We start from the raw sequence: 23,816 nt of genomic DNA on the forward strand, positions 1-23,816 counted from the left end.
CCATCTGTTCTCAGCCTCAGCGCTATTGGACATGCTCCATCTATACCAACAGTGAGTCAGGGAGGCTCTTAGAAAAAAAATATCTAGAATTCTCCTGCCTCCACTACTGTCCCATGGGACCCTATTGTCTCTCTCCCTTCCGGAAGACTGTACCTGTACCACCTCTGAAAAAAATGATGGCTCCTGGTCATGCTCCACACTTGTGAGCTGCGGGAGTCTCTAAGCTCTCGGTGTTTTCCAGCCACTAGTACAGTGGCTCTCAACCTTCCTAACACTGCGAGCCTTTAATACAGCTCTCCCTGTTGTGGTGACGTCAACCTCAAAAGTATTTCTGTTGCTACTTCATAACCGTAATTTTGCTACTGTTACGAATCATGTAAATCTCCGTGTTTTCTGATGCTCTTAGGCGATTCTAAGCAGTTAAACGTGCCCCCCCCCCCCCCCCGGGGTCAGGACCTGCAGGTTGAGAACCACTGCATTAGATGCTGGCCAGGAACCGAAGACATTACTTCTGTTCAGCCACCGTGATGTTTTCTTATACTCAGGACAGTGCCCGGCTGACTTGTCCAGGGTGGAGCTCCTTGCTCCTCTTCTGTTCTCCCTTGTTCTTCCTCAGACCTCATTAGTCATTCAGGGGATACATACAAAGGAAAGACAAGGGTATCGGGAGTTCCAAAGGCCATAGCACCAATTTGTCATCCATTTTCCTGAGTTAATGTGGAATTTTTTTTAAAAAATTGCATCATCGTTTATGGATGTTCACAACTGAGTTGCTTTCTCAAAATTTTTGTTTTCATTGTCTATCATCTGTCTGTCTGTCTATCTATCTATCTATCTATCTATCTATCTATCTATCTACTATCTATCTCTGTCTACCCATCCATCTGTCCATCTACCTGTCCGTCTGTCCATCTGTATTTTGGCAGTCCTTAAACTTTTACAGCTGAAGTGTGTCCCCCGCCACCCAGCCTCACTCTGAGCCTGTCCAGAGAGAAAGGAGGGTGTGGCAAATCTGTCGCTGCAGGCGCTTGCTCACCAGTCTTCATATGTAGGTTTCTTTACCCACAACATCCCTACACTTTGGAAATACGCTAACTGGTTGCTGATTGGTTGATTGGTTGATTTCACGTATGTGCATGTGTGGAGGTCAGAGGACAACCTAAGGGACTCAGTTGCCTCCTCCTACAGAGGCCAAAAGAGGGTGCTGAAGGCCCCCAGAGCTGGAGTTACAGATAGTTGTGAGCTTCCCAACAGGGGTGCTGGGAACCCACCTCAGGCCCTCTGGAAGCTCTCAGTAGTTGAGTTGTGACTCCAGCGCCTATATAAAGATTGTTTATGATTTTACGATAGGCATATATTTTATGTTGAGCATATTCGCTTGTGTGCCTACAGGATTTTGAAGAGGATGTAGTTCATTTTCTCTGGACAGGACCAGGAGACAAAATGTCATCCCAATTTTTGCAGACACCTACGAACTCTGGAGGTAAGTTGATGTGTTCTTGCTGTGTGCCTGGTATGACCAGGCTCTGGTGGCTAGGGGTAAGGGTGAAAGCTACATTGCCGGCATAAAACGAGAACAACTTGTAAGCCCAGCTGAGAAGTTCGGGTTCGCTGGAGCGCACTAACTCGGAACTGTCAGCTAAATTGCTTCAGCATCCTGTAGCTGAAGCAGTTAACTTAGTTAGGGTCATGATGAAGGGCGGGAGGAGCTGTGCTCTGTGGGAATACGCCATCTTTCTTCCTCTCCTCATCTTTCCGCTTTGTGATAAGATGGGGATTCGAGTGCCCTGACGCAGTTCTAAATGCGACAAATACTTAACACCTAACACGGGTCATGGACACTCTCCAGGCGTGTTCTTCTCTGGAGCTGATAAGAATCGTCAAGGGACAGAGGTAGCAAACATCGGCTCTAATGTGATAAAGGAGCTATTGTCTCAGAGACGGAGCGGATCCGAGAAGGAAAGGAGAGAGGGAGGCAAGGCGGCGTAGAAAGGAAGGAGCAAGGGCGCTTCAGGGAAATGTCCCAAGAGTAATCCATTTTGAGACCCTGTTGGCTTTCCCTTCAAAGCACTCCCAGAGCCCAGCCGGTTCCCTCCAGCTCTAATCCCACTGTCTGAGGCACTTTGGTTTCTACCCCAGCTCTCCTGCTTGTAGTCACTTCTCATTGGCCTGCGAAGAAACCACGTGAGCTCTTTATCCAAAGTCTACTAGCAGTCCATCTTACTGAGAGTCAAGGCATGTGAGACACTGACCTGCCTGGCTACTGCCCCCTCCTGCTCCCCCGCCCCCGTCCCTCCCCCCAATGGCCTCCTCTCTCTTTCCTACTGCAGGCAGGGCCTTTGCACTTATCGTTACCACAGCCAGAAATGCTCTCCCACAGATCTGTCACTTCATCAGTGTATCCGTTCCTCCACTCGAGGCTGCTCACCCCCTGGACCTTGTCACTTGTATCATAAAGCTGTTCACTTGTTATGTTTATTTTTAATCTCTTGCCCCTCCCCCCCATCTACCTCTTCAGCTTAGTGTATGGACAGAGTCTCTGCTTTGTTTCCTTTCCTCTTATTTTAATTTAATTTAATTTTTTAATTTAATTTATTCAGATTACATCTCTATTGTTATCCCCTCATTTGTATCCTCTCCTCCCATTCCCCCTCTCATCTCCCTCTTTCACCCTATTCCCTTCCCCTAGGTCTGTTCTGTTTCCTAACATGTATGTACTACCTGGTGGTATAGGCCTTTCATGGGTATTTGTTGACTGGATAAATTAGAACCAGGCAAACAGAGTGGGGCAAAGATAAGAAGGGAATGGGCCTATAAGTCACAGACAGAATAATAGTCCCCACCAAACCGCACATTATACACCTTGGAACCTGTGAATGTGTAACTTTACTTGACACAAAATGTGATTTTTGTGACATGAAATGTAGACTTTTAAAATGTGATTGAGTCAAAGAGCTTGACATGGGAAGAATATTCTGGATTATCTAATGGGCCTGGGGTAATCCAAAAGTCTGCCCAAGAAGGAGGCAGGTATGTCTTAGAAGGTAGTGCGATCACAGAAACACAGGATGAGTGCGTTCTGAATATGGATGAAGGGGCTGCAAGCATGCATGGCGGAGCATGCTTTAATAAGGGAAGAAATAGGGAGTTTCTACCTAGAGCCTCCAGAGAAATACACCCCTTTTTAGCCCATCATTAGGAGACTTTTTCCAGGCTCCCAACCTCCAGAATTTCAAGCCAGGAGGTTTGTGGTGCTGTCCCAGCCCCCGTGGGACACTGACAGTGAAAGGCCGCTTGTTAGCCATGGATGAGCCTGGGGTGACCGGTGTTCAGCTAGTGACTCAAAGTGGCAAGTTGTAGATCATGGGCCCAAGGTTCAGCTTGCTCTATAGCCTACAGAAGGACCAGGCAGGAGGCTCAGGGTGGGTTTTAATATACAATGTAGGGGTAAGGTGTTATTCGGGGGCCCAATATTAATATTGCCCTCTCTTAAGATCAGTCTACCCAGAACCTGAAAACAGGAACACATTTTCAAAAAGGGTCTTCACAGAAATAACTAAAGGATCATGGATTTTATGGCCCATTTCAAATACAGTTAGTGGCCATTCTTGGTGGTGCACTTACTCCTTTAATTCCTGAATTTAGGAGGCTAGTCTGGTCTTCATGGTGAGTTACAGGACAGCCAAGGGCTACATAATGTAACCCTGTCTCAAAAATCAAAACAAAACACACCCCCCCCCCCAATTAAATTCAACTAGTGTCCTTACAGGAGACTGGAGGCGGGAGGGAGGGTACGTGGGCTGTACCCAGCCTACTCCTCTCTGAGAATATCAGTGGCATTCATCCTTGTTCTGTAGTAAGGGACAGAGGATGGGCACAGGCAAGGCCATGGTTTTAGGCCCAGAAAACAGAACCACTGGGAGGAAGGCAATTCACTGTGAGAAAAGGGCTCCTGTGATTACGGAGACCACAGGCAAAGCTAGAGACTCAAAAAAGCTGGCCTTAGAGTCTAGCCTAGTGCAAAGGCCTGAGCCCAGGAGAGCTGATGGTATTGGGCCCAGTCTGTTGAGCATGGGTGGGGATATGAAGTGAAATGTCCCAGCTCAAAGACCAAAACACTCGTGTGTGTGTGTGTGTGTGTGTGTGTGTGTGTGTGTGAGAGAGAGAGAGAGAGAGAGAGAGAGAAAGACAGACAGACAGACAGACAGACAGACAGAGTGTGTATGTGGGCGAGGGGTGGATATTTCTCCCTCCTCAGCTCAGGTCCTCTGGGGATTGGTTGACAGCCACGCATATTGGGAGGGGCAGCCTTCTTTGCCGACTCTACCAATTTCAAGGCTAAACTCACCTGGAAAAACCCTCACAAACACCCGAAATAACATCTAATCCAGGCAAACCATGGCCTAGCCAAGCAAACATATGACATTAACCACCGAGGCTACTCAGCCCTATACCACTGTCCCTCTGCTGAGCACTGGCCTGTTGTCCATGCTTTCCCACGTCCCTGCTCTCCATGGGGCTCCAGCCTCTGCTACCTAGCTGTCTCTCCTTCATGTATTATGAGGTCTACAGTGTCATCTTCATTGACATCTTTGTGCCCCACAGGGCTCCTAAAGAACCAGCCACGCTTCCCCTGCTTTTAGCAGATACGTGGCCCTCCATGGTTGACACCCCTTTGCGTGGACCAGCCACATTGCACTTGGTCTTGAGTGCAGTTACCTATTGCATATGGTCACTCTATGGCCAGCTTTCTAAGGACCCGGCAGATGTGTGCCAAAAGTGGCCCATACCACATCACAGCCCTGCTGGTGGTTGGTGGGCACAGGATCTTCTCCGCATCTCTACATCTCTAAGTGTGATCTCGTTGTTCTACCAAAGACTCCTTAGCTATGGTTCACGACTCCTGAGACACTGGGTCCTGAGCTTGTGCTGTAGACAGTGGGAACAAAGATGTGGCTCTTACCCAGGAGGTCCAGGGGATATAGGTCTAGTTTCAACTGGAGGTCAAGATCCATCTGCACCCCCACCTTCTTAGAGAGTCCTGCATCCCATTTCTCTGCTCCAGCTGCCAAGATCCTTATAATTCTGGCCAATAAAGCAACTAACAACTCCTTTCTTTGCCCCCTCTCTCTCTTCTTTCTTCTTTTTCCCTCCTTTCAGATAGAATAAAAGAGGATGCAGCCAAAACGGAAAGACCTTACAAGATCTTTTTCAAAGATCTCTTCCTTTTCAAGGAAAATGAGATGGCTGCCAAGAGTAAGGTAAGGTTTTATTAAGACCAGAGTCCCAACAAGGTCATAACCATCTTTTATGCTTTTAGCTACAATGGCTCTCACCGGTGTGTATGGGTAGAGACATGGCGTCAAATGCTGATATGCCTGGTCCTCTATTAGCATCATTTTGGGAAGATGTGTGCACACAGAAGACAGGGGTGAGCAGGGACCGTCAGAGATTGTGACACCTTGTGGGGGGAAGGCAGCTATGCCATTACCAACCAGCTTGACAGACATGGGTGTATCTGATGCTCATGGTTTTCATAGTGCACAGGTGGTATGTCATACCTCATTGGCAAAGCACAAAAATGAAAGCACATCTCACCACAGGTAGCACCTTGGGGACGACAGGCCATGGAATCAGAGCTGTGTAATGGGTCCAGAGAGGTTGGCTCTGATAAGATAAGAGAGAAGGGGAAAAGGAGACAAGAGAAGCCACTGTGGTGAAAGGCGTTGTGTTCCTTAGAATAATCCAAAATATGTCAAAGCTGTTATAAATAAACAAGTCTATAAGGAGTTTTTGGGGAGAGGAGAAGAAAGAAGGGGTGAAGAGGCCAGGAGGATTATTTCTAGAGTAATTTGGGATTTAAAAAACAAAACAAAACAAAATAAACAGACAAACAAACAAAACTCAGCAGTGTGCCTGAGATTCCATTTTCTTCCCAAAGATAACTGATTAGACTCTCCCTAGCACTAGGTAGAGTGACTAGAACAGCTAGAAACACTGCAGCATATTCATCTGAGGTGAATTTTCTACAGCCGTTGTGTTCCTTTGTTGAGCTTAATAAAAGGCTAAACTGAGCGAAGGTGAAAGAAATCCAAAGTCTGGGTTTCCTGTGCCCCACCCCTTAAGTTTTCAGTTCCAGAAAGCTAAAACCTTTGGAATTTTCATGTTTTCCCTAGATTTTACCTGGATAGATATTTTCCTGTCTCTGTTACTGAGATAGTTTTATTAAAGGCTCAACCTTCAGACTACATTCTTCCTTGTCTCCATGAGAAGGAAATGGATGCCGGGCACATGCCTCCCGGGTGAGCTGCAGAGCTGCATAAGGTCAAAGGTCCTTGCTATTTACATATGAGCACTATTGTAACAATATGTTAATTTGGTGCATTAATATTCTGTTTATGCTTTTGCACCTTGGACAGGAAAGAATCATGAGCCGCAGCATGAAAGTCTACCAAAAGTCAACATTCTCATCCCGAATGAAGAGTCGCTCACACCTCGGCCAGCTGGCTCTTTATGAAGGCGGTGGTGGCTCTTACGACAATCTGGGCCTAGACCCTACTCTGATTCTCAGACTGACAGAAGGTAAGTCAATGTTTCTCTTAGTCTTTTTCTTTTTTTTAAAAAATAATTTATTTTTATTTTATGGACATTGGTGTTTTGCCTGCATGTATGAAGGAGTCAGATGCCCTGGAACAGGAGTTACAGTGCTGAGAATTGAACCTGGGTCATCTGGAAGGGCAGCTAGTGCTCTTAACCACTAAGCCATCTCTCCAGCCCCAGATGTTGCTTTGGATATTTGCTGTTCACCAGAGCTTTGGAGGTTTTCTGATGGTAAGAGAGACAGGGTCAATGCTGCTCTACTGTTGTAAGATAAGTCCACCAGGGACCACAGCATAAATACTTCTTTTTTGTTTTGTTTTGTTTTTCTTGTATAACCCTGGCTATCCTGGAACTCACTCTGTAGACCAGGCTGGCCTTGAACTCAGGGATCTGCCTGCCTCTACTCCTGTTGGGATTAAAGGCGTGTGCAGTCATTGCCCAGCCAACACAGACATTCTCAAAGCCAGAGGAAAGGCTTTATTGCTGGCTAGTGGATGCTTGGGGAACTTGCCTAAATCATACAGTCCCAAACCTCATAGTCATTTGTCTTTTACGTAAAAAGAAAACAACAAAAACAACAACAAAATTCATCTTGGTTACTACACTTCAGTTAGCAAGAAGTACAGACGCCAAAAAGCAAGGTTAGTATGTTTGGCGATTTTTTATTTGTGGCCTTTCCTAGAACTATGGACTAGGTCTTCGCTGCCATCTTGGCAAGTGTTGGGACCTGCTTGCTGGGTCTTAAGGTCAGAACGGTGCCTTTGACATGATGTCATTTATGCTAAGTTCTGGGGCCGGTTAGAATATGGCGGGTACGATCTTTGCAGTAAGCTTGAGAGCCAGAAGAAAGAAGCTGAAGTCAGAATACAATTTCCCAAAAAGATCATTACTTCTGCTTTTGGGAAGGAAGGAAGTTAGTGCCAAAGTAACAGTGTTGATATTGACAAAGGCAAATAATAGGAAGGCAGTAGCCCTAGGCACCTGGACTATTTGAGGTGTGCAAATAGCGACATTTCCTAAGGATGGAGGAGCTTGGGGGGGGGGTCCAAACAACATGACTCAGACATGTAGCATCAGGAAGCTGATGGGGTTCTGTAAACTTGCCTGTCATTACAAGAACAGGCCTGGTTTAAGGACCTGGTTATCAGAGATGTCATAAGTATTTCCCAGGCGTCACAGATCAAGAAGCACCTACAAACGAAAAAACAAAACAAAACAAAAACAAAAACAAAACTCTGCAGTTAAAAAGGCCAGAATGGCTGGCTGAGAAAAGGGTCTTTGGGTTCTCCTATAGAGAAAGTGAGCCCTGAGGCTGGAGAGATGGCTTAGCAGTCAAGAGGGTTTGGCAAGACTCTTGCTGAGGACTGGCGTTCAGTTCCCAGCATGCACATTAGTGGCTCACCACCAGTTGTCTCTCCAGTCTGAAGGGATGTAATGCCTTCCTCTGACCTCCTCAGGTACCAGGCAAGCATGTAGTGCATGTACATGAATGTAGGCAAAATATCCATATACATAAAAATAAATGAATAGATCTGAAGAAAAAAAGAGGAGCTGGCTATATAGTCAGCAGGTAAGGGCACTTGTGTTCTTCCTGAGGACCCAGGGTCTGTCCTTAACATCCACATGGAGGCTTGTAACTACCTGTAACTCCAGTTCTAAAAGATCAGACACTGTCTTCTTGCGCCTTCTGGAACCAGGCATATGTGTGGTTCGGAGATTATACAGGCAGGGGAAAAATACTTTACACATAAATTAAGAGTAAATAAATCTTTTTTAAAAATCCTTTAGGCTTATTTGTTTTATTGTTTTGTGTTTATGAGCATTTTGCAATCATATATGTAAGGGTGTGTCAGATCCCTTGGGAACTGAAGTTGACAGTTGATTGTGAGCTGCCAGGCAGGGGTTCGAACCTGGATCTCCTGAAAAAGCAACAAGTGCTCGTAATTGCTAAGTCAACTTTTCAGGTCCCCAAAGCATCTTTAAAAAAGAAGAAGCAAGCCAGCCACATTAATTGATTTAGACCATCCTGTAGGTGGATATCTGACTGAACAACAGTATTCAGCAGGCAACCGTGAGGGTGTGCCTACAGCAGGTACCTGGGCTCCATCTTGTGCGTTGTTGAGTCTTGGGCCATCAAGAATATTTAAAGTGACAGGTGACATCTCTACAGGTCGTTACCAAAGACCTGACCGTGGTGATCCTTACCACCCCAACAGTCTTCCGATCACTAGAAATCACAGCTTTGCAGGGGGACCCAGCTCTCCTCTATGTCATTGCTGTGGAACAGGACAGTGCTGGCTTCTTAAAAGTGAACGCCACAGGGCAGCCTCCTCAAAAGGAAAGGGGAGAACTTTTATGTACCATCGGAGGCTCTGTAAACAATGTGGCAGATTGCACCAGACAAGCCATATGGATTTTTCACCTTAAAGACAGCTCCCTCTGATTGCATCTCCTATCAGGGACTTATCTGAGTGAAATAATTTTCCATAACCTTACAGACTCTGTATGAATTCTGATAAGAAAAAAAAAAAGTCTATATGGGAATGAAACAAGCCAGTGGCCCCACTAGGGAGCCTGGATTCTTGTGTACCTGTGTTTGCACGGGTGGTGAGCGCCTAGGTCACCATCAGAAGAAATATGCAGAGGCCTAAGTGCTGCCGGCAGAGCAGTTTACTTACATCTGCTCATTGTCTAAATAATGACAGGCAGGCTTTGTCTTTGCATTTAAAGGCAACACCTCTAAACCAGAGGTGGTGATGCGCTCCTACCATGCCAGAACTCAGGAAGTCAAGGCAGGGGAATCGGGGTTCAAGGCCATCCTCCACCCTAGATCAAGTTTGAGGTCAGCAGCGGTTACCAGAGATCCTATCAAAAACAAAACAAAACAAAACAAACAAACAAAAAAAGAGCCAGGCAGTGGTGTCACACACCTTTAATTCCAGCACTCGGGAGACGGAAGCTGGTGGATCTCTGAGTTCAAGGCCAGCCTGGTCTACAGAGCAAGCTCCAGGACAGCCAGGTCTATACAGAGAATCCCTGCCCAGAAAAAAACAATACCAAAAACAAAACACATCATCAACTCCGAATAGGCTCTGTTGCAGGCTTTGTCTGCTCAGATATCTCTTAGTGTGCCTCAAAACACCGATCCCTGGTGGAGCTATTTGGGAAGGGTTTAACCATGCATTGCTGAAAAACCTTTCTGCCAGCTGCCAGAGCCACCATTACAATGAGTCTTATTAAAAGGAGAAGATTAAAAGGAGAGAATCTTGCCAATTCAGGCAGCCAGGGCCACGCTAAGTAGCTTGAATTAATATTTGAAGCATGGGCAGTCCAAAAATGCGTTATGGACATTGAAACTGGTTTTCAGCTGGGTTGGAGCATGCACACTTCCCACCCCCCAGACAACACACAGGTGCCAGTGAGCACACACACTTGCACACACACACACACACAAGTGCACACATATACAACCCACGTGCACATACACACTGGAGGGTGGGGGAAGAATAAATTAAATTTGAATCTAATGAAGTAAGGATGAGGAATTGAGGGTCATGTGAAACAGCATTCTCAGGATGTAATATAGTCTGTGGGAGATCCTACAGGAAAATTGGCTTGGTTTTCTGAATGGATGAATGGTGAAGGTTGTGGAGACAGAGTGGCAGAAAGTTGGGTGTGGCTGGGATATAAAAAGATGAGTCTCTAGAAGGACTCACAGACCAAGATGGTCTGACTTTAGATTATAAATTTCAGGATCAATATGATTTTTGTTGTTGTTGTTTGTCATGAGGGTCTTAGGGGCTTGGTGTGTTGTTTTGTTTTGTTCAAGACAAGGTTTCTTTGTGTAGCCCTGGCTGTCTCTGAACTTGCTCTGTAGATCAGGCTGGCCTCAAACTCAGAGCAATCTTCCTGTCTCTGCCTCCCAAGGTATGTGCCACCACTACCCCTGACAAGGTCAATGTTTGTAAGACAACTGGAAAATGCAGCCTAGGTCAGATATGAGATGATGTTAAGTAATTGTTTGTTGGGGGTCAAGGATGGCAGGAACATTGCTTTTTTAGGTCTCTGGTAGAGTTATACACTATAGCACGTACAGACGAACTACTCCAAGATGTTTATTTTTCTGTACAATATTCTAGTAGAGGAAAAGTTAAGGAGAGATATCAATGGGCAAGACCTATCAAATATCAACCATGTTGAAGTAGCTGAACTTTGGGCTGTACTGTTATAAATCTTAGTGATTTCCAGTGTGTGGGATTTTTAAAGTATTAAAAACATAGCTGTTTCTAAGTGATAACCACTTGGGTGTGTTATATTTGATATGCAACAAAATGCTAGGATGTTCTTGCCACCTCTTGGCATTTGGCCAGTGACACTGAGTCACCCCAAATTTCTAAGCAAATGCAGAATTCAAGTCAAGGCCTGCCTGACTCTGTGGTTACCTCCCAATGCATATTGTTATTGGTTATAATAAACACTGCTGCTTGTCTGATTGATCATAAAACGAGATGACTCATTTCAAGTGTATTGTTTGAAAAACAGTAGCTAATTGTTACTGAGAAGCTACTGTGACCTCATTTCCTTTTCCCTACACCATTGGGAAATAAGGGGTGCTACCTTAGGCTTTCACAATAGGCTGCATTAGAATTTCAATGGCTTGCGATCCAGAGGTTAAATTCTCAGTCACTAATAAGACTTCCTGCTCTCCCCTCTGGGTCTGGTGTAGGACATTGTAGAGGCTGCAGCTAAGGGCTCTTGAAGCTTCTTGGAAGCTGATGAGCTGAAGGTGGGAGAACAATCTTCCCACAGACGAGGAAACTGAGGCACAGAGAGGGCGAGCACTTACATCGCTCCTAGCCTCCATGGGGGAGACATGAGCTTCCCAGTAGAGCACAGGCCCGCCGCTGCTTGACTAAAACTTATGTCTGTTTCAATGTTCCCTCCAGGTGCAGACAGAAAGAAGAGCATCCACCAGTTTATTAATGACCAGAGAGACAGATTTCTACTTGAGGTATTAAAAGTAACTTCTTTTTGTTGTTGTTTGTTTGTTTTTCTTCAAGACAGGGTTTCTCTGTGTAGCCTCGGCTGTCCTAGACTCACTTTGTAGACCAGGCTGGCCTTGAACTCACAGTGATCTGCCTGTCTCTGCCTCCCAAGTGCTGGGATTAAAGGTGTGCACCACCACGCCCTGCTAAAAGTAACTTCTTTCTCCCATTTTCCATTACGTGCCCCAAATCTATTGTCTAAACTGAGAGGCTCGTTCCTGTGTTTACTCACTTGAACAATATTTTATTGAGTATTTATTATGTGCCAAACCATTACAAAGCTTTCTCCCTTAGAACTTACATTCAAGTAATCTTTACTTGTTGCCCAGAAAGTAGTAGTTTGGCTTTTGGTTTTGTTTTCTTTTTTTCTTTTTAAGAGAATGTTGGGCCATAAGATCTCTCTCTCTCTCTCTCTCTCTCTCTCTCTCTCTCTCTCTCTCTCTCCTTTCTCCCTTTCCCTGCCTCCCTTGCTCCCCTAATTCTGGCCCTCACACCTCAATAACTTTTGAGAAGCCTACTTTCATTGTGATTTTCCTGACATTCTGATTGACTATGGTGGGAATCAGAACATTCTGGAATCTTCCAGCTCTCTCTATACCCACCTAGACCAGAGAGAAATGGGCTTGTTACAAAAAAGGGAAATATTAAAGCCAGCCAAAACAGCCCCATGAGGCGGGGTTTAGAAGCACTCCGGAACAAAGCTTCTGGGGCTCCCTTATCATGGAGTCAGACTGTGGTACATTCCGGTGTCTGTAATAATAAACACATAGTATAGCCAACCAGGGAAGATGTTAAAGTATCTTATAAAATAACAGAGGGCTTTATGTTATCTTCAGTAACGTTGAACTAGGACCCAGGGCATATGTCACACATTATTATCTTTATATGCATATCAATTTACCATAGATGTGGCAGAGACATTGTGCACACAACAGTGAGAGAATAGTCACAAAAAAGAGTCAGTTGGCTGTTGTTTGCATCTCTGTTGTAATCCCTAAACATTTAAAGATATTCTGTTTCTGTTAAGGTCTAGCATGCAGTGAATAAATAAAAATGCATTTGATCTTTTCTACTTTCATAGCTCACAGTTTGGAATGCAGGCCAAAGTTAAGAACTTCCTCTGAGGCCAGTGGCAACCAGCAGGGACGAGCTCACATAAACTACACCAGACAGTTGTGACTAGAGCCCCATGCCTATGCCTGCTAATATTAGTTCCTGGGTGTGACTTTGGCCTTCACAATGAAGCCTTTCTGATGTAACTAATGCCTTGGCTAGGATACAGGTCTTGGCAGATTCTCTGGGATTTGAACGTGTTTGGAGAAAGTGTACACCATCCTCTGCTCTGGTATTTTTTTTCAATCCCCCAAGGAGGTTGATAACATGCCCCCAAATGATACAATGAAGACAATCTATCACCCCAACTGTAGCTGGAAAAAACCAAAACCAAAACCAAACTGACCTTGTCCAAACAACATCTGGCTCTGGCCTTGTCTTCTAGAAGGTCACCTGCATCACACCTCACAGAGACATCTTTAAGATCAGGCTGGCCACGCCTACCAGTCATAGGATGGCCATGTCAGAAAAACCAACAACTTCGAGTTTAGGGTCATGCCAAGAGGGTCTGGGGACTGAAGACAGGTGCGTCAATTAACTATGCCCAGGGAATAAAGCTTTGCTGGAAACTGGCCAGCAAAGCTCAGCTGACTCCATGGTTGGCTGTACTGTGTGTTTGTGGTTACAGATGCAGGGACGGACTCACGAGCCAACTCCATGAAGAAGGAGCCACAGCTCTGCATCTGCAATGCCGCTAAACCAGTGGTTCTCAACCTGTGGGTCACGCCCCCTTTGGGGACTGCATATCAGAGACTCATATAATGATTCATAACAGTAGCAAATTTATAGTTTTGAAGTAGCAGCAAAAATAATTTTATGGTTTGGGGGTCGGGAGGGGGGTTCACCACAATGTGAGAAATTGTATGAAAGGGTCACAGCATTGGGAAAGTTGGGCACCACGGTTCTAAGCCCTGCCTCATGCGGCTCTTCTGGCTGACTTTAACGTCTCCTTCCCTTGTAATAAACTGTACCCAGGAGTTTTGTGAGACCCAGAAACCTGAAGCTATTTGAGGGGCTCATTAAATTTTCCAGCGGTGTCAGCAGTGACGGCAAACTTCGGATGAGTCCCTCAAATCTTGCAATTTGATTAACGTAATAATTTCCAAAACTAAAATGGTCTCCTAGCACCTTGCTTTGTTTCTTTCACTCCCCGCTCCCCCCCCTTTTTTTTCCTCTGTTCCCCACCGCCACCTTCCTTTTTAAGAATTTTGTGGGATGTGAAATTCTCATTTAAGATGTAAATGTCAACGTAGTGTGAGTTTAATACTGTAAATGACTTCATCCCAGTCACTGGGCATGGATGGAACAGAAATCTGGAAAGTTAAAAATGATCAAAGCTTATCCAAGAAGATAAGTAGCTCTGTGTCACTATGAAAATTGAACTTGTAGCCTGAAGAAAGAAAAATCCACATTCACTGGTTAAATTTTTTTTAATTTTTGCTTCTTGTTTTGTTTGTTTGTTTGTTGTTGTTGTTGTTGTTTGGTTTGGTTTTGGATTTTCAAGATTGGGTTTCCTCTGTGTAGCCTTGGCTGTTTTGGACTCCCTTTGTAGACCAGGCTGACCTCGAACTCTCAGTGACCTACCTGCCTTTGCCTCCCTGAGTGCTGGGTGCACCACCACACCCGGCTCCCCGGTTAATTTTAAGAAATTCATTCACAGACATGTTAAGAAGAGGTAAGCATTCTAATTTTACATATCCTGCTAAATAAAAATTGAGGAAGAAGCAGGAACACTTCCCGACACTCACCAAGAATGCTGCCCTGATCTCTGAGTATCAAACAGGCTTTAGAAGAAAAGAAAGCACAGGCGCCGTGAGATGGCTTAGTGGGTCAAGGCTCCAGGCTTGATGACCTCAGTTCGGTATCTGAGACCAGCATGGCGGAAGGAGAGAACTGACTGCTACAAGTTGTCCTCTGACCTCCTCGCGTTCCTGCCCAACTGATGATAGTGGAGAGACGCACTATAGCAACTAATTAACTAAATAAAATAAATTTTTAAGGAAGAAGAAAGCTAGAGCAACCATTCCAAGCAAAAATTAACAAATCAAATACACACAAAAAGGATAATCCGTTATGGCTAATCGGGCTTACTCTAAGCATGTGAAGGCAGCTTAGCATTTGAAAATGGATAAGAACAATACATACCAACAGACTAGAAGTAAAAAGCCATATGATCATCCCAACCAATGTAGAAAAAGCACTGTCTATATCCAAATTATTATTATTATTATTATTATTATTATTATTATTATTATTATTATTAATTATCCTTTGGGAATTTTATACAATGTACTTTGATAATTTCACACACAGCCTAACTCATCCCAACCTTTGTCTCCTTACCTACCCTCTTTCATTCTTTCTTTCCTTCTTTCTCTCTCTCTTTCTTTCTTTCTTTCTATTTCTTTAATTAAAAATTAATACATTTTTAAACTTTTTAATTTGATTTTTGGTGATGTTAACATTATGCACTTCAATTCGACTCATCCCCCCATCCATTCATCTCTACCCTCCACCCTCACAACCTCCCCTCACAAAGGAAAATAAAAAAATAGAACAAAAATTAAAATGTAAAACAAAAACCTCATCGTGGAAGCTGCAGCGTGTCACACAGTATGCAGTTTTGTCCACACATCTTTGCTTGCAAATGTTCACTGCAATGAGTTATCGGTGTGACTTGAGGCCTCTGGCTTCTGTTACACTATCAACACTGGATCCTCACTGGGACTCCTCTCGGATAACTTGCTGTTGCCCTGTGTCATGGAGATCCTGCGGCTTTGGTTCTGCAGGACTGGCTCATTCACACACTCCAGCAGTTCATAGATGGGATAGACGTTGGGGAGGGCCAACTCAGAGCCCTGGATCTAGGCCTGGGTGGCATGGCTGAGTTGGTCAGCCTGCCAGCTTTCCTGTACCCACATTGCCAGGGTGAGCTCTCCAGCGCTGTCCCGATGAACTCACCCAAGGCCTCAGCCAGCAAGGGGACAGGACCATCTTGGGCTAGTAGTCCTGGGTTCTATAAGAAATCAGTCTGAGCAGGCCAGTAGGCAGTGCTCCTCCGTGGCCTCTGCATCAGCTCCTGCCTCCAGGTTCCTGCCTTGCTTGAGTTCCTGTCTCCACTGCTTTTGATGATAAATTGTAAGTTGCTTTTTTGTCATGGTGTTTCATCACAGCAACAGTAACTCTAACTAAGATAAGAGTTGTTTTAATACTGTGTCCACTTAACAGAATAGCTGCCTTAAGTTCTCCCCTAAGGCCTATGGCCTATCTAGCCACAAATTCTTAACAAGGCCAGGTGTGAGTTCTACCCTGTGGAGCAGGCTTTAGGTCCAATCAGAAAGTGGTTAGTTACTCAAATTATAATCATGCCACTGTTGCACAGGTGAGCATGTCTTGCCAGGCCAGTCTCTATTGTAGTCCATAGAGTTCACAGCTGGATGAGGACAATGATTCCTTCTCTCTGCCAGTAGTAGGCACAGCACTTTGCAGCACTATGAAAGTCATCCTGCCAGGACGAGGCTTCCAGGCCAGCATCAGCTTGATTTCTTCATGTTCTACGACTCAACGTGTGGTGTCTCAGTTAGGCTTCTATTGATATTATAAGATCCCATGACCAAAAGAAAGGACAGGGTTTATTCCATCTCATAGTTGCAGGTAACCGTTCATCACTGAGAACTGGGGGGAAGCTAGGTTGGGAATTCAAGCAGGGCAGGAACCTGGAGGCAGGAACTGAAGTAAAAGCCATGGAGGAGTGCTGCTTCCTTGCTTGCTCCCCATGGTTTGCTGGACCGCCTACTAGGGGTGGCACCACCCACAGTCAGCTGGGCCCTCCCACATCAACTATTAATCAATAAAATGTTTCACAGACTAGCCCATACGCCAATCTTATGGAGGTTTTTTGTTTGTTTGTTTGTGTGTTTGTTTCAGTTGAGCTTTTCTCTGATGAATCTAGTTTGTTCCAAGTTGACAAAAAACTGGCCAACACAGGGTCTTATGGTCAAGTTCTGGAGGGTAACCAAGAGCAATAACAATGGTCCATAGTGTTTGCGGGGGAGGGGGGGTCAGTGGAACTCCACTGATGAACAACTCAGAAAGAGGACTGCATTCCTGGCACTGGGACTTTATTTTCTAGCATGGGATGTCCAGTTGGGGCATTAACACTGAAGGCCTTTACAGGAAGTCATATAGAGCCTTGCTACTGTAGAAGCTTCCTATGATATACACATACACACACACAGGGGAGAGGGGGAGAAACGAATCCACATGGTCTCATAGCTCATATGCTGTACTAAAAAAAAAAAAAGATAGTTGTCAAAAGCACCCCTGAGAACCTCAACAGATCTCTCTGGGTTTGGTTATATAACCCACACACTCAGACCAGCTTGGAGAAATCCATCATTGTGTCCAGAGTTGAAACTGATTTCTTCTATTAGAGAAGATGGAAGGTCTGGTAACTACAGACAACCTGGTTTTCCCATGTCCAGAAAATGGGCATGCATCATGGGTAACAGATGAGCCTATTCTTTGAAGAGTTTTTTGTTGTTGTTGGTTTTTGTTTGTTTGTTTTATTTTGTTTTGTTTTTGACTGGTAGGGAGCAGCCATTTTAGAACACAAAATCTCTTCATGAAAGCTAGTGAGAAGGCTTAACTTCTCTCCTGGCTGGCCCCAAAGCGACCTCATGAGCTAAAGACCCAGCTCTGTGCACACTATTATTACTTCTGACACAAGCGATCCCTTGCTGCAGGACTCACTCACTGACCTCTACGCAGATGCTGCTGAAACATACCTTTAACAACGTGATGGAATGTTCTTGACCCACGCTTTGTTTTCAATGTTCCCAGTACGCCGTGTCAACCAAGAAAAACGCAATTAAAAGGTTTGAAAAACTCATAAGAATGAAAGAGAGGCAACTCCGAAAAGCTGAGAAAAAGCTCCAAGATGATGCATTATCCTTTGAGGAGTTCCTTCGAGAAAACGACCAGAGATCTGTAGATGCTCTTAAAATGTTAGTGTCTCTATGCTGGCCACAACTTTCCCCCCATTCTATGCTTGCTTGTTTTGTTTCTTTGAGAAACAAACAAACTAACTAATAGATTCATGTTCTTTTATTTTAGGGCAGCACAAGAAACAATAAACAAACTTCAAATGACAACAGAGCTCAAGAAAGCAAGCATAGAAGTGCAATCAATAAAGAGGTGAGGGCGTGCTGTCCGGACTCAGCCAATCCCCACGCCCCATTTGGACCTGTCCTGCCCAGCAAAGCCAAGTAGGAATAACTCTAGCAGCTGGTGCCTTAGTATGGAAGGTTTTAAATTGCAAAATCTGTCTAGCAAGGACTGTGCTTGCCTAGATATGGGAACATAAGCCTCTCTCTCTGGAAAGGCCCTCTGACTTGTGGATGCAGAAGGAGGGGAGATCATTGAAAAGAAGCCAAGAAATGTCAGGAGTCAATAAGTTTTTTCCTTCCCATGTGCCTCCTTCTTTTTATTCATTATAGGACAGCCTTCACTCCGACATTTAAGCATCTCAACTGGGATGTATTTGGTGATCTCCTTACATTCATCATTGGCCGTTTTTTGTTTGGTTGTTTTCGTTTTTTGTTTTTTTTTCAAGTTTGTTATTAGAGTATCAGTTTGCTGTTAAAGTTAATATCTGAGAAAATCCACACCAATAGGGGTGGGGTTCATATTCTTATGTTGTCAATCTCCCCCTTTTCACATCTGCATGTTCCTTCTATGTTCAAGGAAAATCAGTGAATAACTTTCAATGTATAAAAGGCTCTTGCGACCACTGTCCAAGAAACCGTCCCATCTCACTAAGTTCATAATCCAAAATATGCCTCTTCTATTTAAAAGTCTAAGGGCGAATCCTCACTTCCCCTATAATAAAATTCCCCAGCATTTTTTTTTTTTTTTAAATTTCTAGATAGTGTTTCGCTATATTGCCCAGGCTGGGCTTGAAGTCGCTCTGTAGCTTAAACCTTAAACATCTCTCCTCAGTTTCCCAACCAGCTGAGATTACAGGGGTGCACAGCCAGGACCACAGAGCAGGGGTTCTCACCCTCCCTAAGGCTGCAACCCTTTAGTATAGTTCCTCATGTTGTGGTGACCCCCCCACTCCCGAAACCACAAAAGTATTTTGTTGCTATGCCAATAACTGCAATTTTGTTACTTTTATGAATTGTAATCGGATATGCAGGAGATCTGATCTGCAAGCCCCAAAGAAGTCACGGCCCACAGGTTGAGAGCCACTAATTTAGATGAACTTGTCCCTTTACAGACTTGTGGAACCAGAGCAGTGGCCATGGTGCTTGTATTCATTACTATGTGCTGCGTAGTGTCCACTTGGTGACACCTCTATACAGCCTTGTCAGAGACCTTGCTTATTGCTTATGTGTCTCCATTCTAGAAGGGTGGATGCTTGTGGGGAGCCTCTTCCTCTTCTGGCTTGAGGATGGAATCCTCTTGCAATCGTTTGCCTCTTGATCTTTGTGACTTCCACCGCCTCCCAAGTACTGAACACAAGGACACTGACCCTTGAAGACCACTCATACCGTGCTGAAGGAAGGGCTCTGACAGATAAAGGACCGAGGCTGAGCTTTAGAGATGACGTAACAGTGATAAGGGCACTAATGAGGTTCTGAATGAGGAAGTCTGGCTTGGGCCTTCCTGTTCTGTTTCCAGCTTTGCTAATGGGTCTGTTTGAAACATGTTTGGGATAAACCAACAGGAAGCTGGGGAAACACTTGGCTCGAGTCTCTGTGCGTTGTTGGTGAGACCATGGGCAGTCATCTAACGTCTGCCGCTACCGGATGGATGCAAGCCACTCATTTCTCCTTCCAAAAGAGGGAGGGGTACAGACACTTCTGTGGTTCTAAGATCTATTGTTAATTATGAGTGTGGTGGACGTGTGCAGTAGTGCACATGCCTGCTGAGGCTAGAGGCATTGGATCTCCCTGGTGGTTGTGAGCCACTGAACATAGGCACTAGGAAGCTCTGCAGGAGCGGTACGCGTTCTTACTCTCTGATCCATCTCCCCAGACCCGAGGATACCTTTTTTTTTTTTTTTTTTTTTTGAGACAGGATCTCCCCGTGTTAGCCTTGGCCGTCCTGGACTTGCTTTGTAGACCAGGCTGGCCTTGAACTCATAGCGATCCACCTGCCTCTGCCTCCCGAGTGCTGGGATTAAAGGCGTGAGCCACCACGCCCGGCACCCATTTTTTAAATGCTGTACTGAGTGCACAATTATGCACCCTTGGCCTTCGGCACACTGCTCACACACATCAGGCCTTTGTGAAATGGTAGTCCCCTTTCTTCCCCTCACACACCTACCGTCTTTTTCACCTTCCGATTTCTCCGTAAGCCTAATGTCTCTGATAGAAATAAGCCAGCAGAGTAAGTCTGCCACCAGGCCATTCTATCCATATATGTGCATGTCACTGGGCCTGTGAAGTAGGGGGGTTTCTATAACCTGTGGTTTCCATCCATGCCCTTGTTCCCAATAATAACGACTCTGAAACATTCTATTTATGAATAAATGCCCAGGCCATGCACTCTGGCTCATTCCCTGACTTGCTCAAAACTAACATCCCATTTGTTCTAGTCTAATTTCTTCCACCTGGCTGGTTACCTCTGCTCAGGTTTCATGAAGTCTATCTTCAGTGCCCTGGGGCGAATTCCCAACATGCTTCACTTCATGCTAGCACACACTCTCTCTACCGGAACTCCTTTCTCATAGTTTCCGCCTCAGCTAAAGGCCAATCAGCTGTTTATTGACAGGTGAAGAACCCATACAGCACACAAGAGATTTTTTTTCAAATCTGTTTTACTGAACTACCAGCCTCTGGGTTTCTTTCTTGTATCCTTCAGAGGTGGATATTTTGTGGCTGTGTTTGCAAGTTTGTTAAGTGTGCTGTTGTGCAAACAAAGGATGGACGGAATGCTGGGTAACCACGTCCTCATTTCTTTTGAAGTGAAATAGCAAAAACCGAGTTCCTTCTAAAAGAGTACATGAAATATGGATTTTTCCTGTTGAAGTTGTCTCCGAAACATTGGCAAGTGCAGCAATCAGAAAAAAGAGCCCAGGCATCAAAAAGCAACCCCATCCTCCCAAGAATCATAGAAAGTAAGTCACGGGTCGTAATTCAAGCTGAGCAAATACTCCCGATGCTAGAGCGTTGTGCTCACTCAATGTTTGTTATTTATTTCAGGAGTCAGAATGTTTTTTAATTGTATGTGCATTGGTGTTTTGCCTGTATGTCTGTGTGAGGGTGTCAGATCCCCTGGAACTGGAGTCACAGGCCGTTGCGAGCTGCCCTATGGGTGCTGGGAATTGAGCCCAAATCCACTGGAAGCGTAGCCAGTGCCCTTAATCACTGAGTCATCTCTGCAGCCCTCTTCCTGTCTTTGTTATCATATATTATTAATCTGGAAAGTGAGGTTAGTTTCAGATATAAACCAAGAAAAATAAACACATTGATAAATGGAAAGTACATTACCTCTAGATGATATAATGGTATCTCAAAAACTATTTAGTATCATTAAAGGCCTTTATAGAAGGATCAATGGTTATAAAGTCAATTATACTTTGTTAACCTAATATACTAGCTTAATAAACTAATTTTATTCATTGGAGACTGCACAAATACTTTGAAGCCAGGAAAAAAAAACTTTGCTGTGTATAACCTAGGGGAGCGGTTTGACAAATAGAAAAATGCATAATGTTTTCAGATAGAAGAGTTGATACTGTAAAGTTACCAATTTTCTTGAAATAAATGTGTGTGATTGGTGGAATTACAATAAAATACTGCTACCAAGGAATTTTCAGGGAGTTGAGTATCAGAGCAGAGAGGACTTTGTACCACAGTCCTGAGGCTCACACAGATAGACAAATGCTTTTAGCTTAAGAAGGTAATGGGCGTGGGTGGGTCACTAATACTACTTTAAATATCATTTAAATATATTATAATTTCATATGCAAATATGTGCTTAAATATTTAACCACGCAGCCTCAATAGTTAGAACAGTGCTGTACTGGCCTTAGGGTGTCCGTTATGGAGCGGAGCTAGAGCCCATTACATAAACATTTCACATATGATCCAAGTAGAGCCACACCAAAACAGAAGAATTTATTCCCGGCAACATTGGAATAGCTAGGACCACGCCCACTTCCTCCTTGAAGAAAATTCTGAAACTTTGGATGCATAGACACTGGTCACCAAGCACATAGAAAAGTTATCCATGGGAGAGGAGGAAAGCCATATGATGAGCGCCGAGATTCTCAGCTAATGCCTGGAGCATTTCCAGGATTCCCTACAAACTAAAAATCAGGGAGAGCCGGGCACGGTGGCACACGTCTTTAATCCCAGCACTCGGGAGGCAGAGGCAAGCAGATCGCTGTGAGCTTGAGGCCAGCCTGGTCTCCAAAGACAGTCCAGGACAGCCAGGCCTCTGTGTAACATAGAAACCCTGTCTCACAAAAAAACCAAACCAAACCAAACCAAAAATTAGGGAAAATTCATCTTGCAAGGAGTTGGCTGTTAGGGACATCAGTAATGGCAAGTGAGCAAAGCTCATTAAATGATGTTGATGAGGGAGAGAGAGAGAGAGAGAGAGAGAGAGAGAGAGAGAGAGAGAGAGGAGAGCATCAATGTGTTTCCATATGACAGTTTCAGATTTAGTCATCCTAGACTCTCATCTAAATGGTGGATACTCAAAACCCAGTATCAATAGCTACAGTGGGATTTCAGGAGCTACGATGGACTGGTGTTGAAAATGGTAATCCCCAGGCCATGAATAGTCTGTTCTCACCTCTTCTCCCTGTGTCAGGGAGCAGCTCTCACCATTGCAGAGTAGGATTGTAGGTCACAGGCTCTCCTTGCTATGTCTCCATCCTTGGAAGCTTGACAGTAATTTGCCTTCACACTTCTTTCTCCGACAAATGCTCCCCTCACCCTTTCACTTCCCATCTTTAGAATTCTCGCTAGGTAGAAGAGAGAACATCATGGACTTAGAGAAGACTTCGGAAGAGCGGAGTGGAAGGAAGGGGAGCCAAGGTGAGAGGCAAAGCCTATGACTGCGCTGACTGGAGCTTCCGAACTCTGGTGTGCTTACAAGGAAGCTCTGATGGGAAATAGAGGGTGATGCCCACATCCCTCCTGATCCCAGGGAGTCAGGTGTTCTGTTCTTTGTGATATGATATGTTATCTTGTCCAAGTGGACAAGAATCTCATCCTAAATGGCCCCCTAGAGAAGCCTCCCCATTTACCATCGTCAACCATGAGCACTCTCTGTCACCAGTCACCACGGCCTATCAGAGATTTGAGTCCAGTAGTTCAGCATTGTTTGACTTGGAAATCAACACTTAAACCCCATCAGATGCCATGAAAATATCCGAATCTATCTTCCCTTGAAAACCACCAGACCTGAAGGAAGTCCTAGCTTTAAGGATGTTTCTCATGGGACAGTTTTCCCTGTTAGGTGAGCCTAGTTCCCACCAGTCCTCCCTTCTTCCTGTGCCTGGCACCACCTAGTGGTCATCTGAGTTTGTGATTTCCCCAGTACAGGTTGACCCTCGGGACCCTTTTCCTCACTTCATCTTGCCACCGAGCAACAAGTGTACTGGGGACAAAAGCAGCGAGATTTGCCTGCCCAGAAGTGACCATGATATCTGAGCCCCATGCCTGTGCACGCAGCCAGCTAATTAAAAGTGGATGGTTTTCTTTTCATACTTATGAGGCAGTTGGAGCCTACACACCACATATTACTTTGCCCGTTGGGGAATCTGTGGTAATGGGTAGGCATGGAAGGAAGAAGGGTGAATATCAATAGCATCTTCTAAAATGTCGAGTGTGTTACTCAAATTAGATAGCACCTCTTAGAAATAGTTTCAGTGGCATGTGCTCAGATACTTACTATTCTAAAAGCAAAGACCATATTGTATGAGCTACTCCACCCCTTTCCCCCCTCCCCTCCTCTTTCCCTCATTGAATTCATATTTATTAAAGGTATACAATGCATTTCAGACACTTTTAAAAACTTGGGGTGCACAAAGACAAA

The 23,816-nt window shown here is 44.7% G+C and overlaps 1 protein-coding gene across 1 annotated transcript in view; it reads left to right on the forward strand.

Annotated features, from left to right (window-relative positions):
• Window positions 1-1,396: 1,396 nt before the first annotated feature.
• Window positions 1,397-23,816, forward strand: part of Ccdc38 (coiled-coil domain containing 38) — a 41,072-nt gene continuing 18,652 nt past the window's right edge. Inside the window, exons 1-8 of the mRNA XM_051139785.1 lie at window positions 1,397-1,483; window positions 5,161-5,261; window positions 6,420-6,582; window positions 11,547-11,611; window positions 17,601-17,764; window positions 17,874-17,954; window positions 20,732-20,883; window positions 22,733-22,813. Of these exons, the coding sequence (XP_050995742.1) occupies window positions 1,444-1,483; window positions 5,161-5,261; window positions 6,420-6,582; window positions 11,547-11,611; window positions 17,601-17,764; window positions 17,874-17,954; window positions 20,732-20,883; window positions 22,733-22,813 (847 nt within the window). The 5' untranslated portion in view covers window positions 1,397-1,443. The remainder of the gene's footprint in view (window positions 1,484-5,160; window positions 5,262-6,419; window positions 6,583-11,546; window positions 11,612-17,600; window positions 17,765-17,873; window positions 17,955-20,731; window positions 20,884-22,732; window positions 22,814-23,816) is intronic.

The sequence above is a fragment of the Acomys russatus genome, chromosome 31 (assembly GCF_903995435.1).
Source record: "Acomys russatus chromosome 31, mAcoRus1.1, whole genome shotgun sequence".
In the NCBI taxonomy this organism is placed as follows: domain Eukaryota; kingdom Metazoa; phylum Chordata; class Mammalia; order Rodentia; family Muridae; genus Acomys; species Acomys russatus.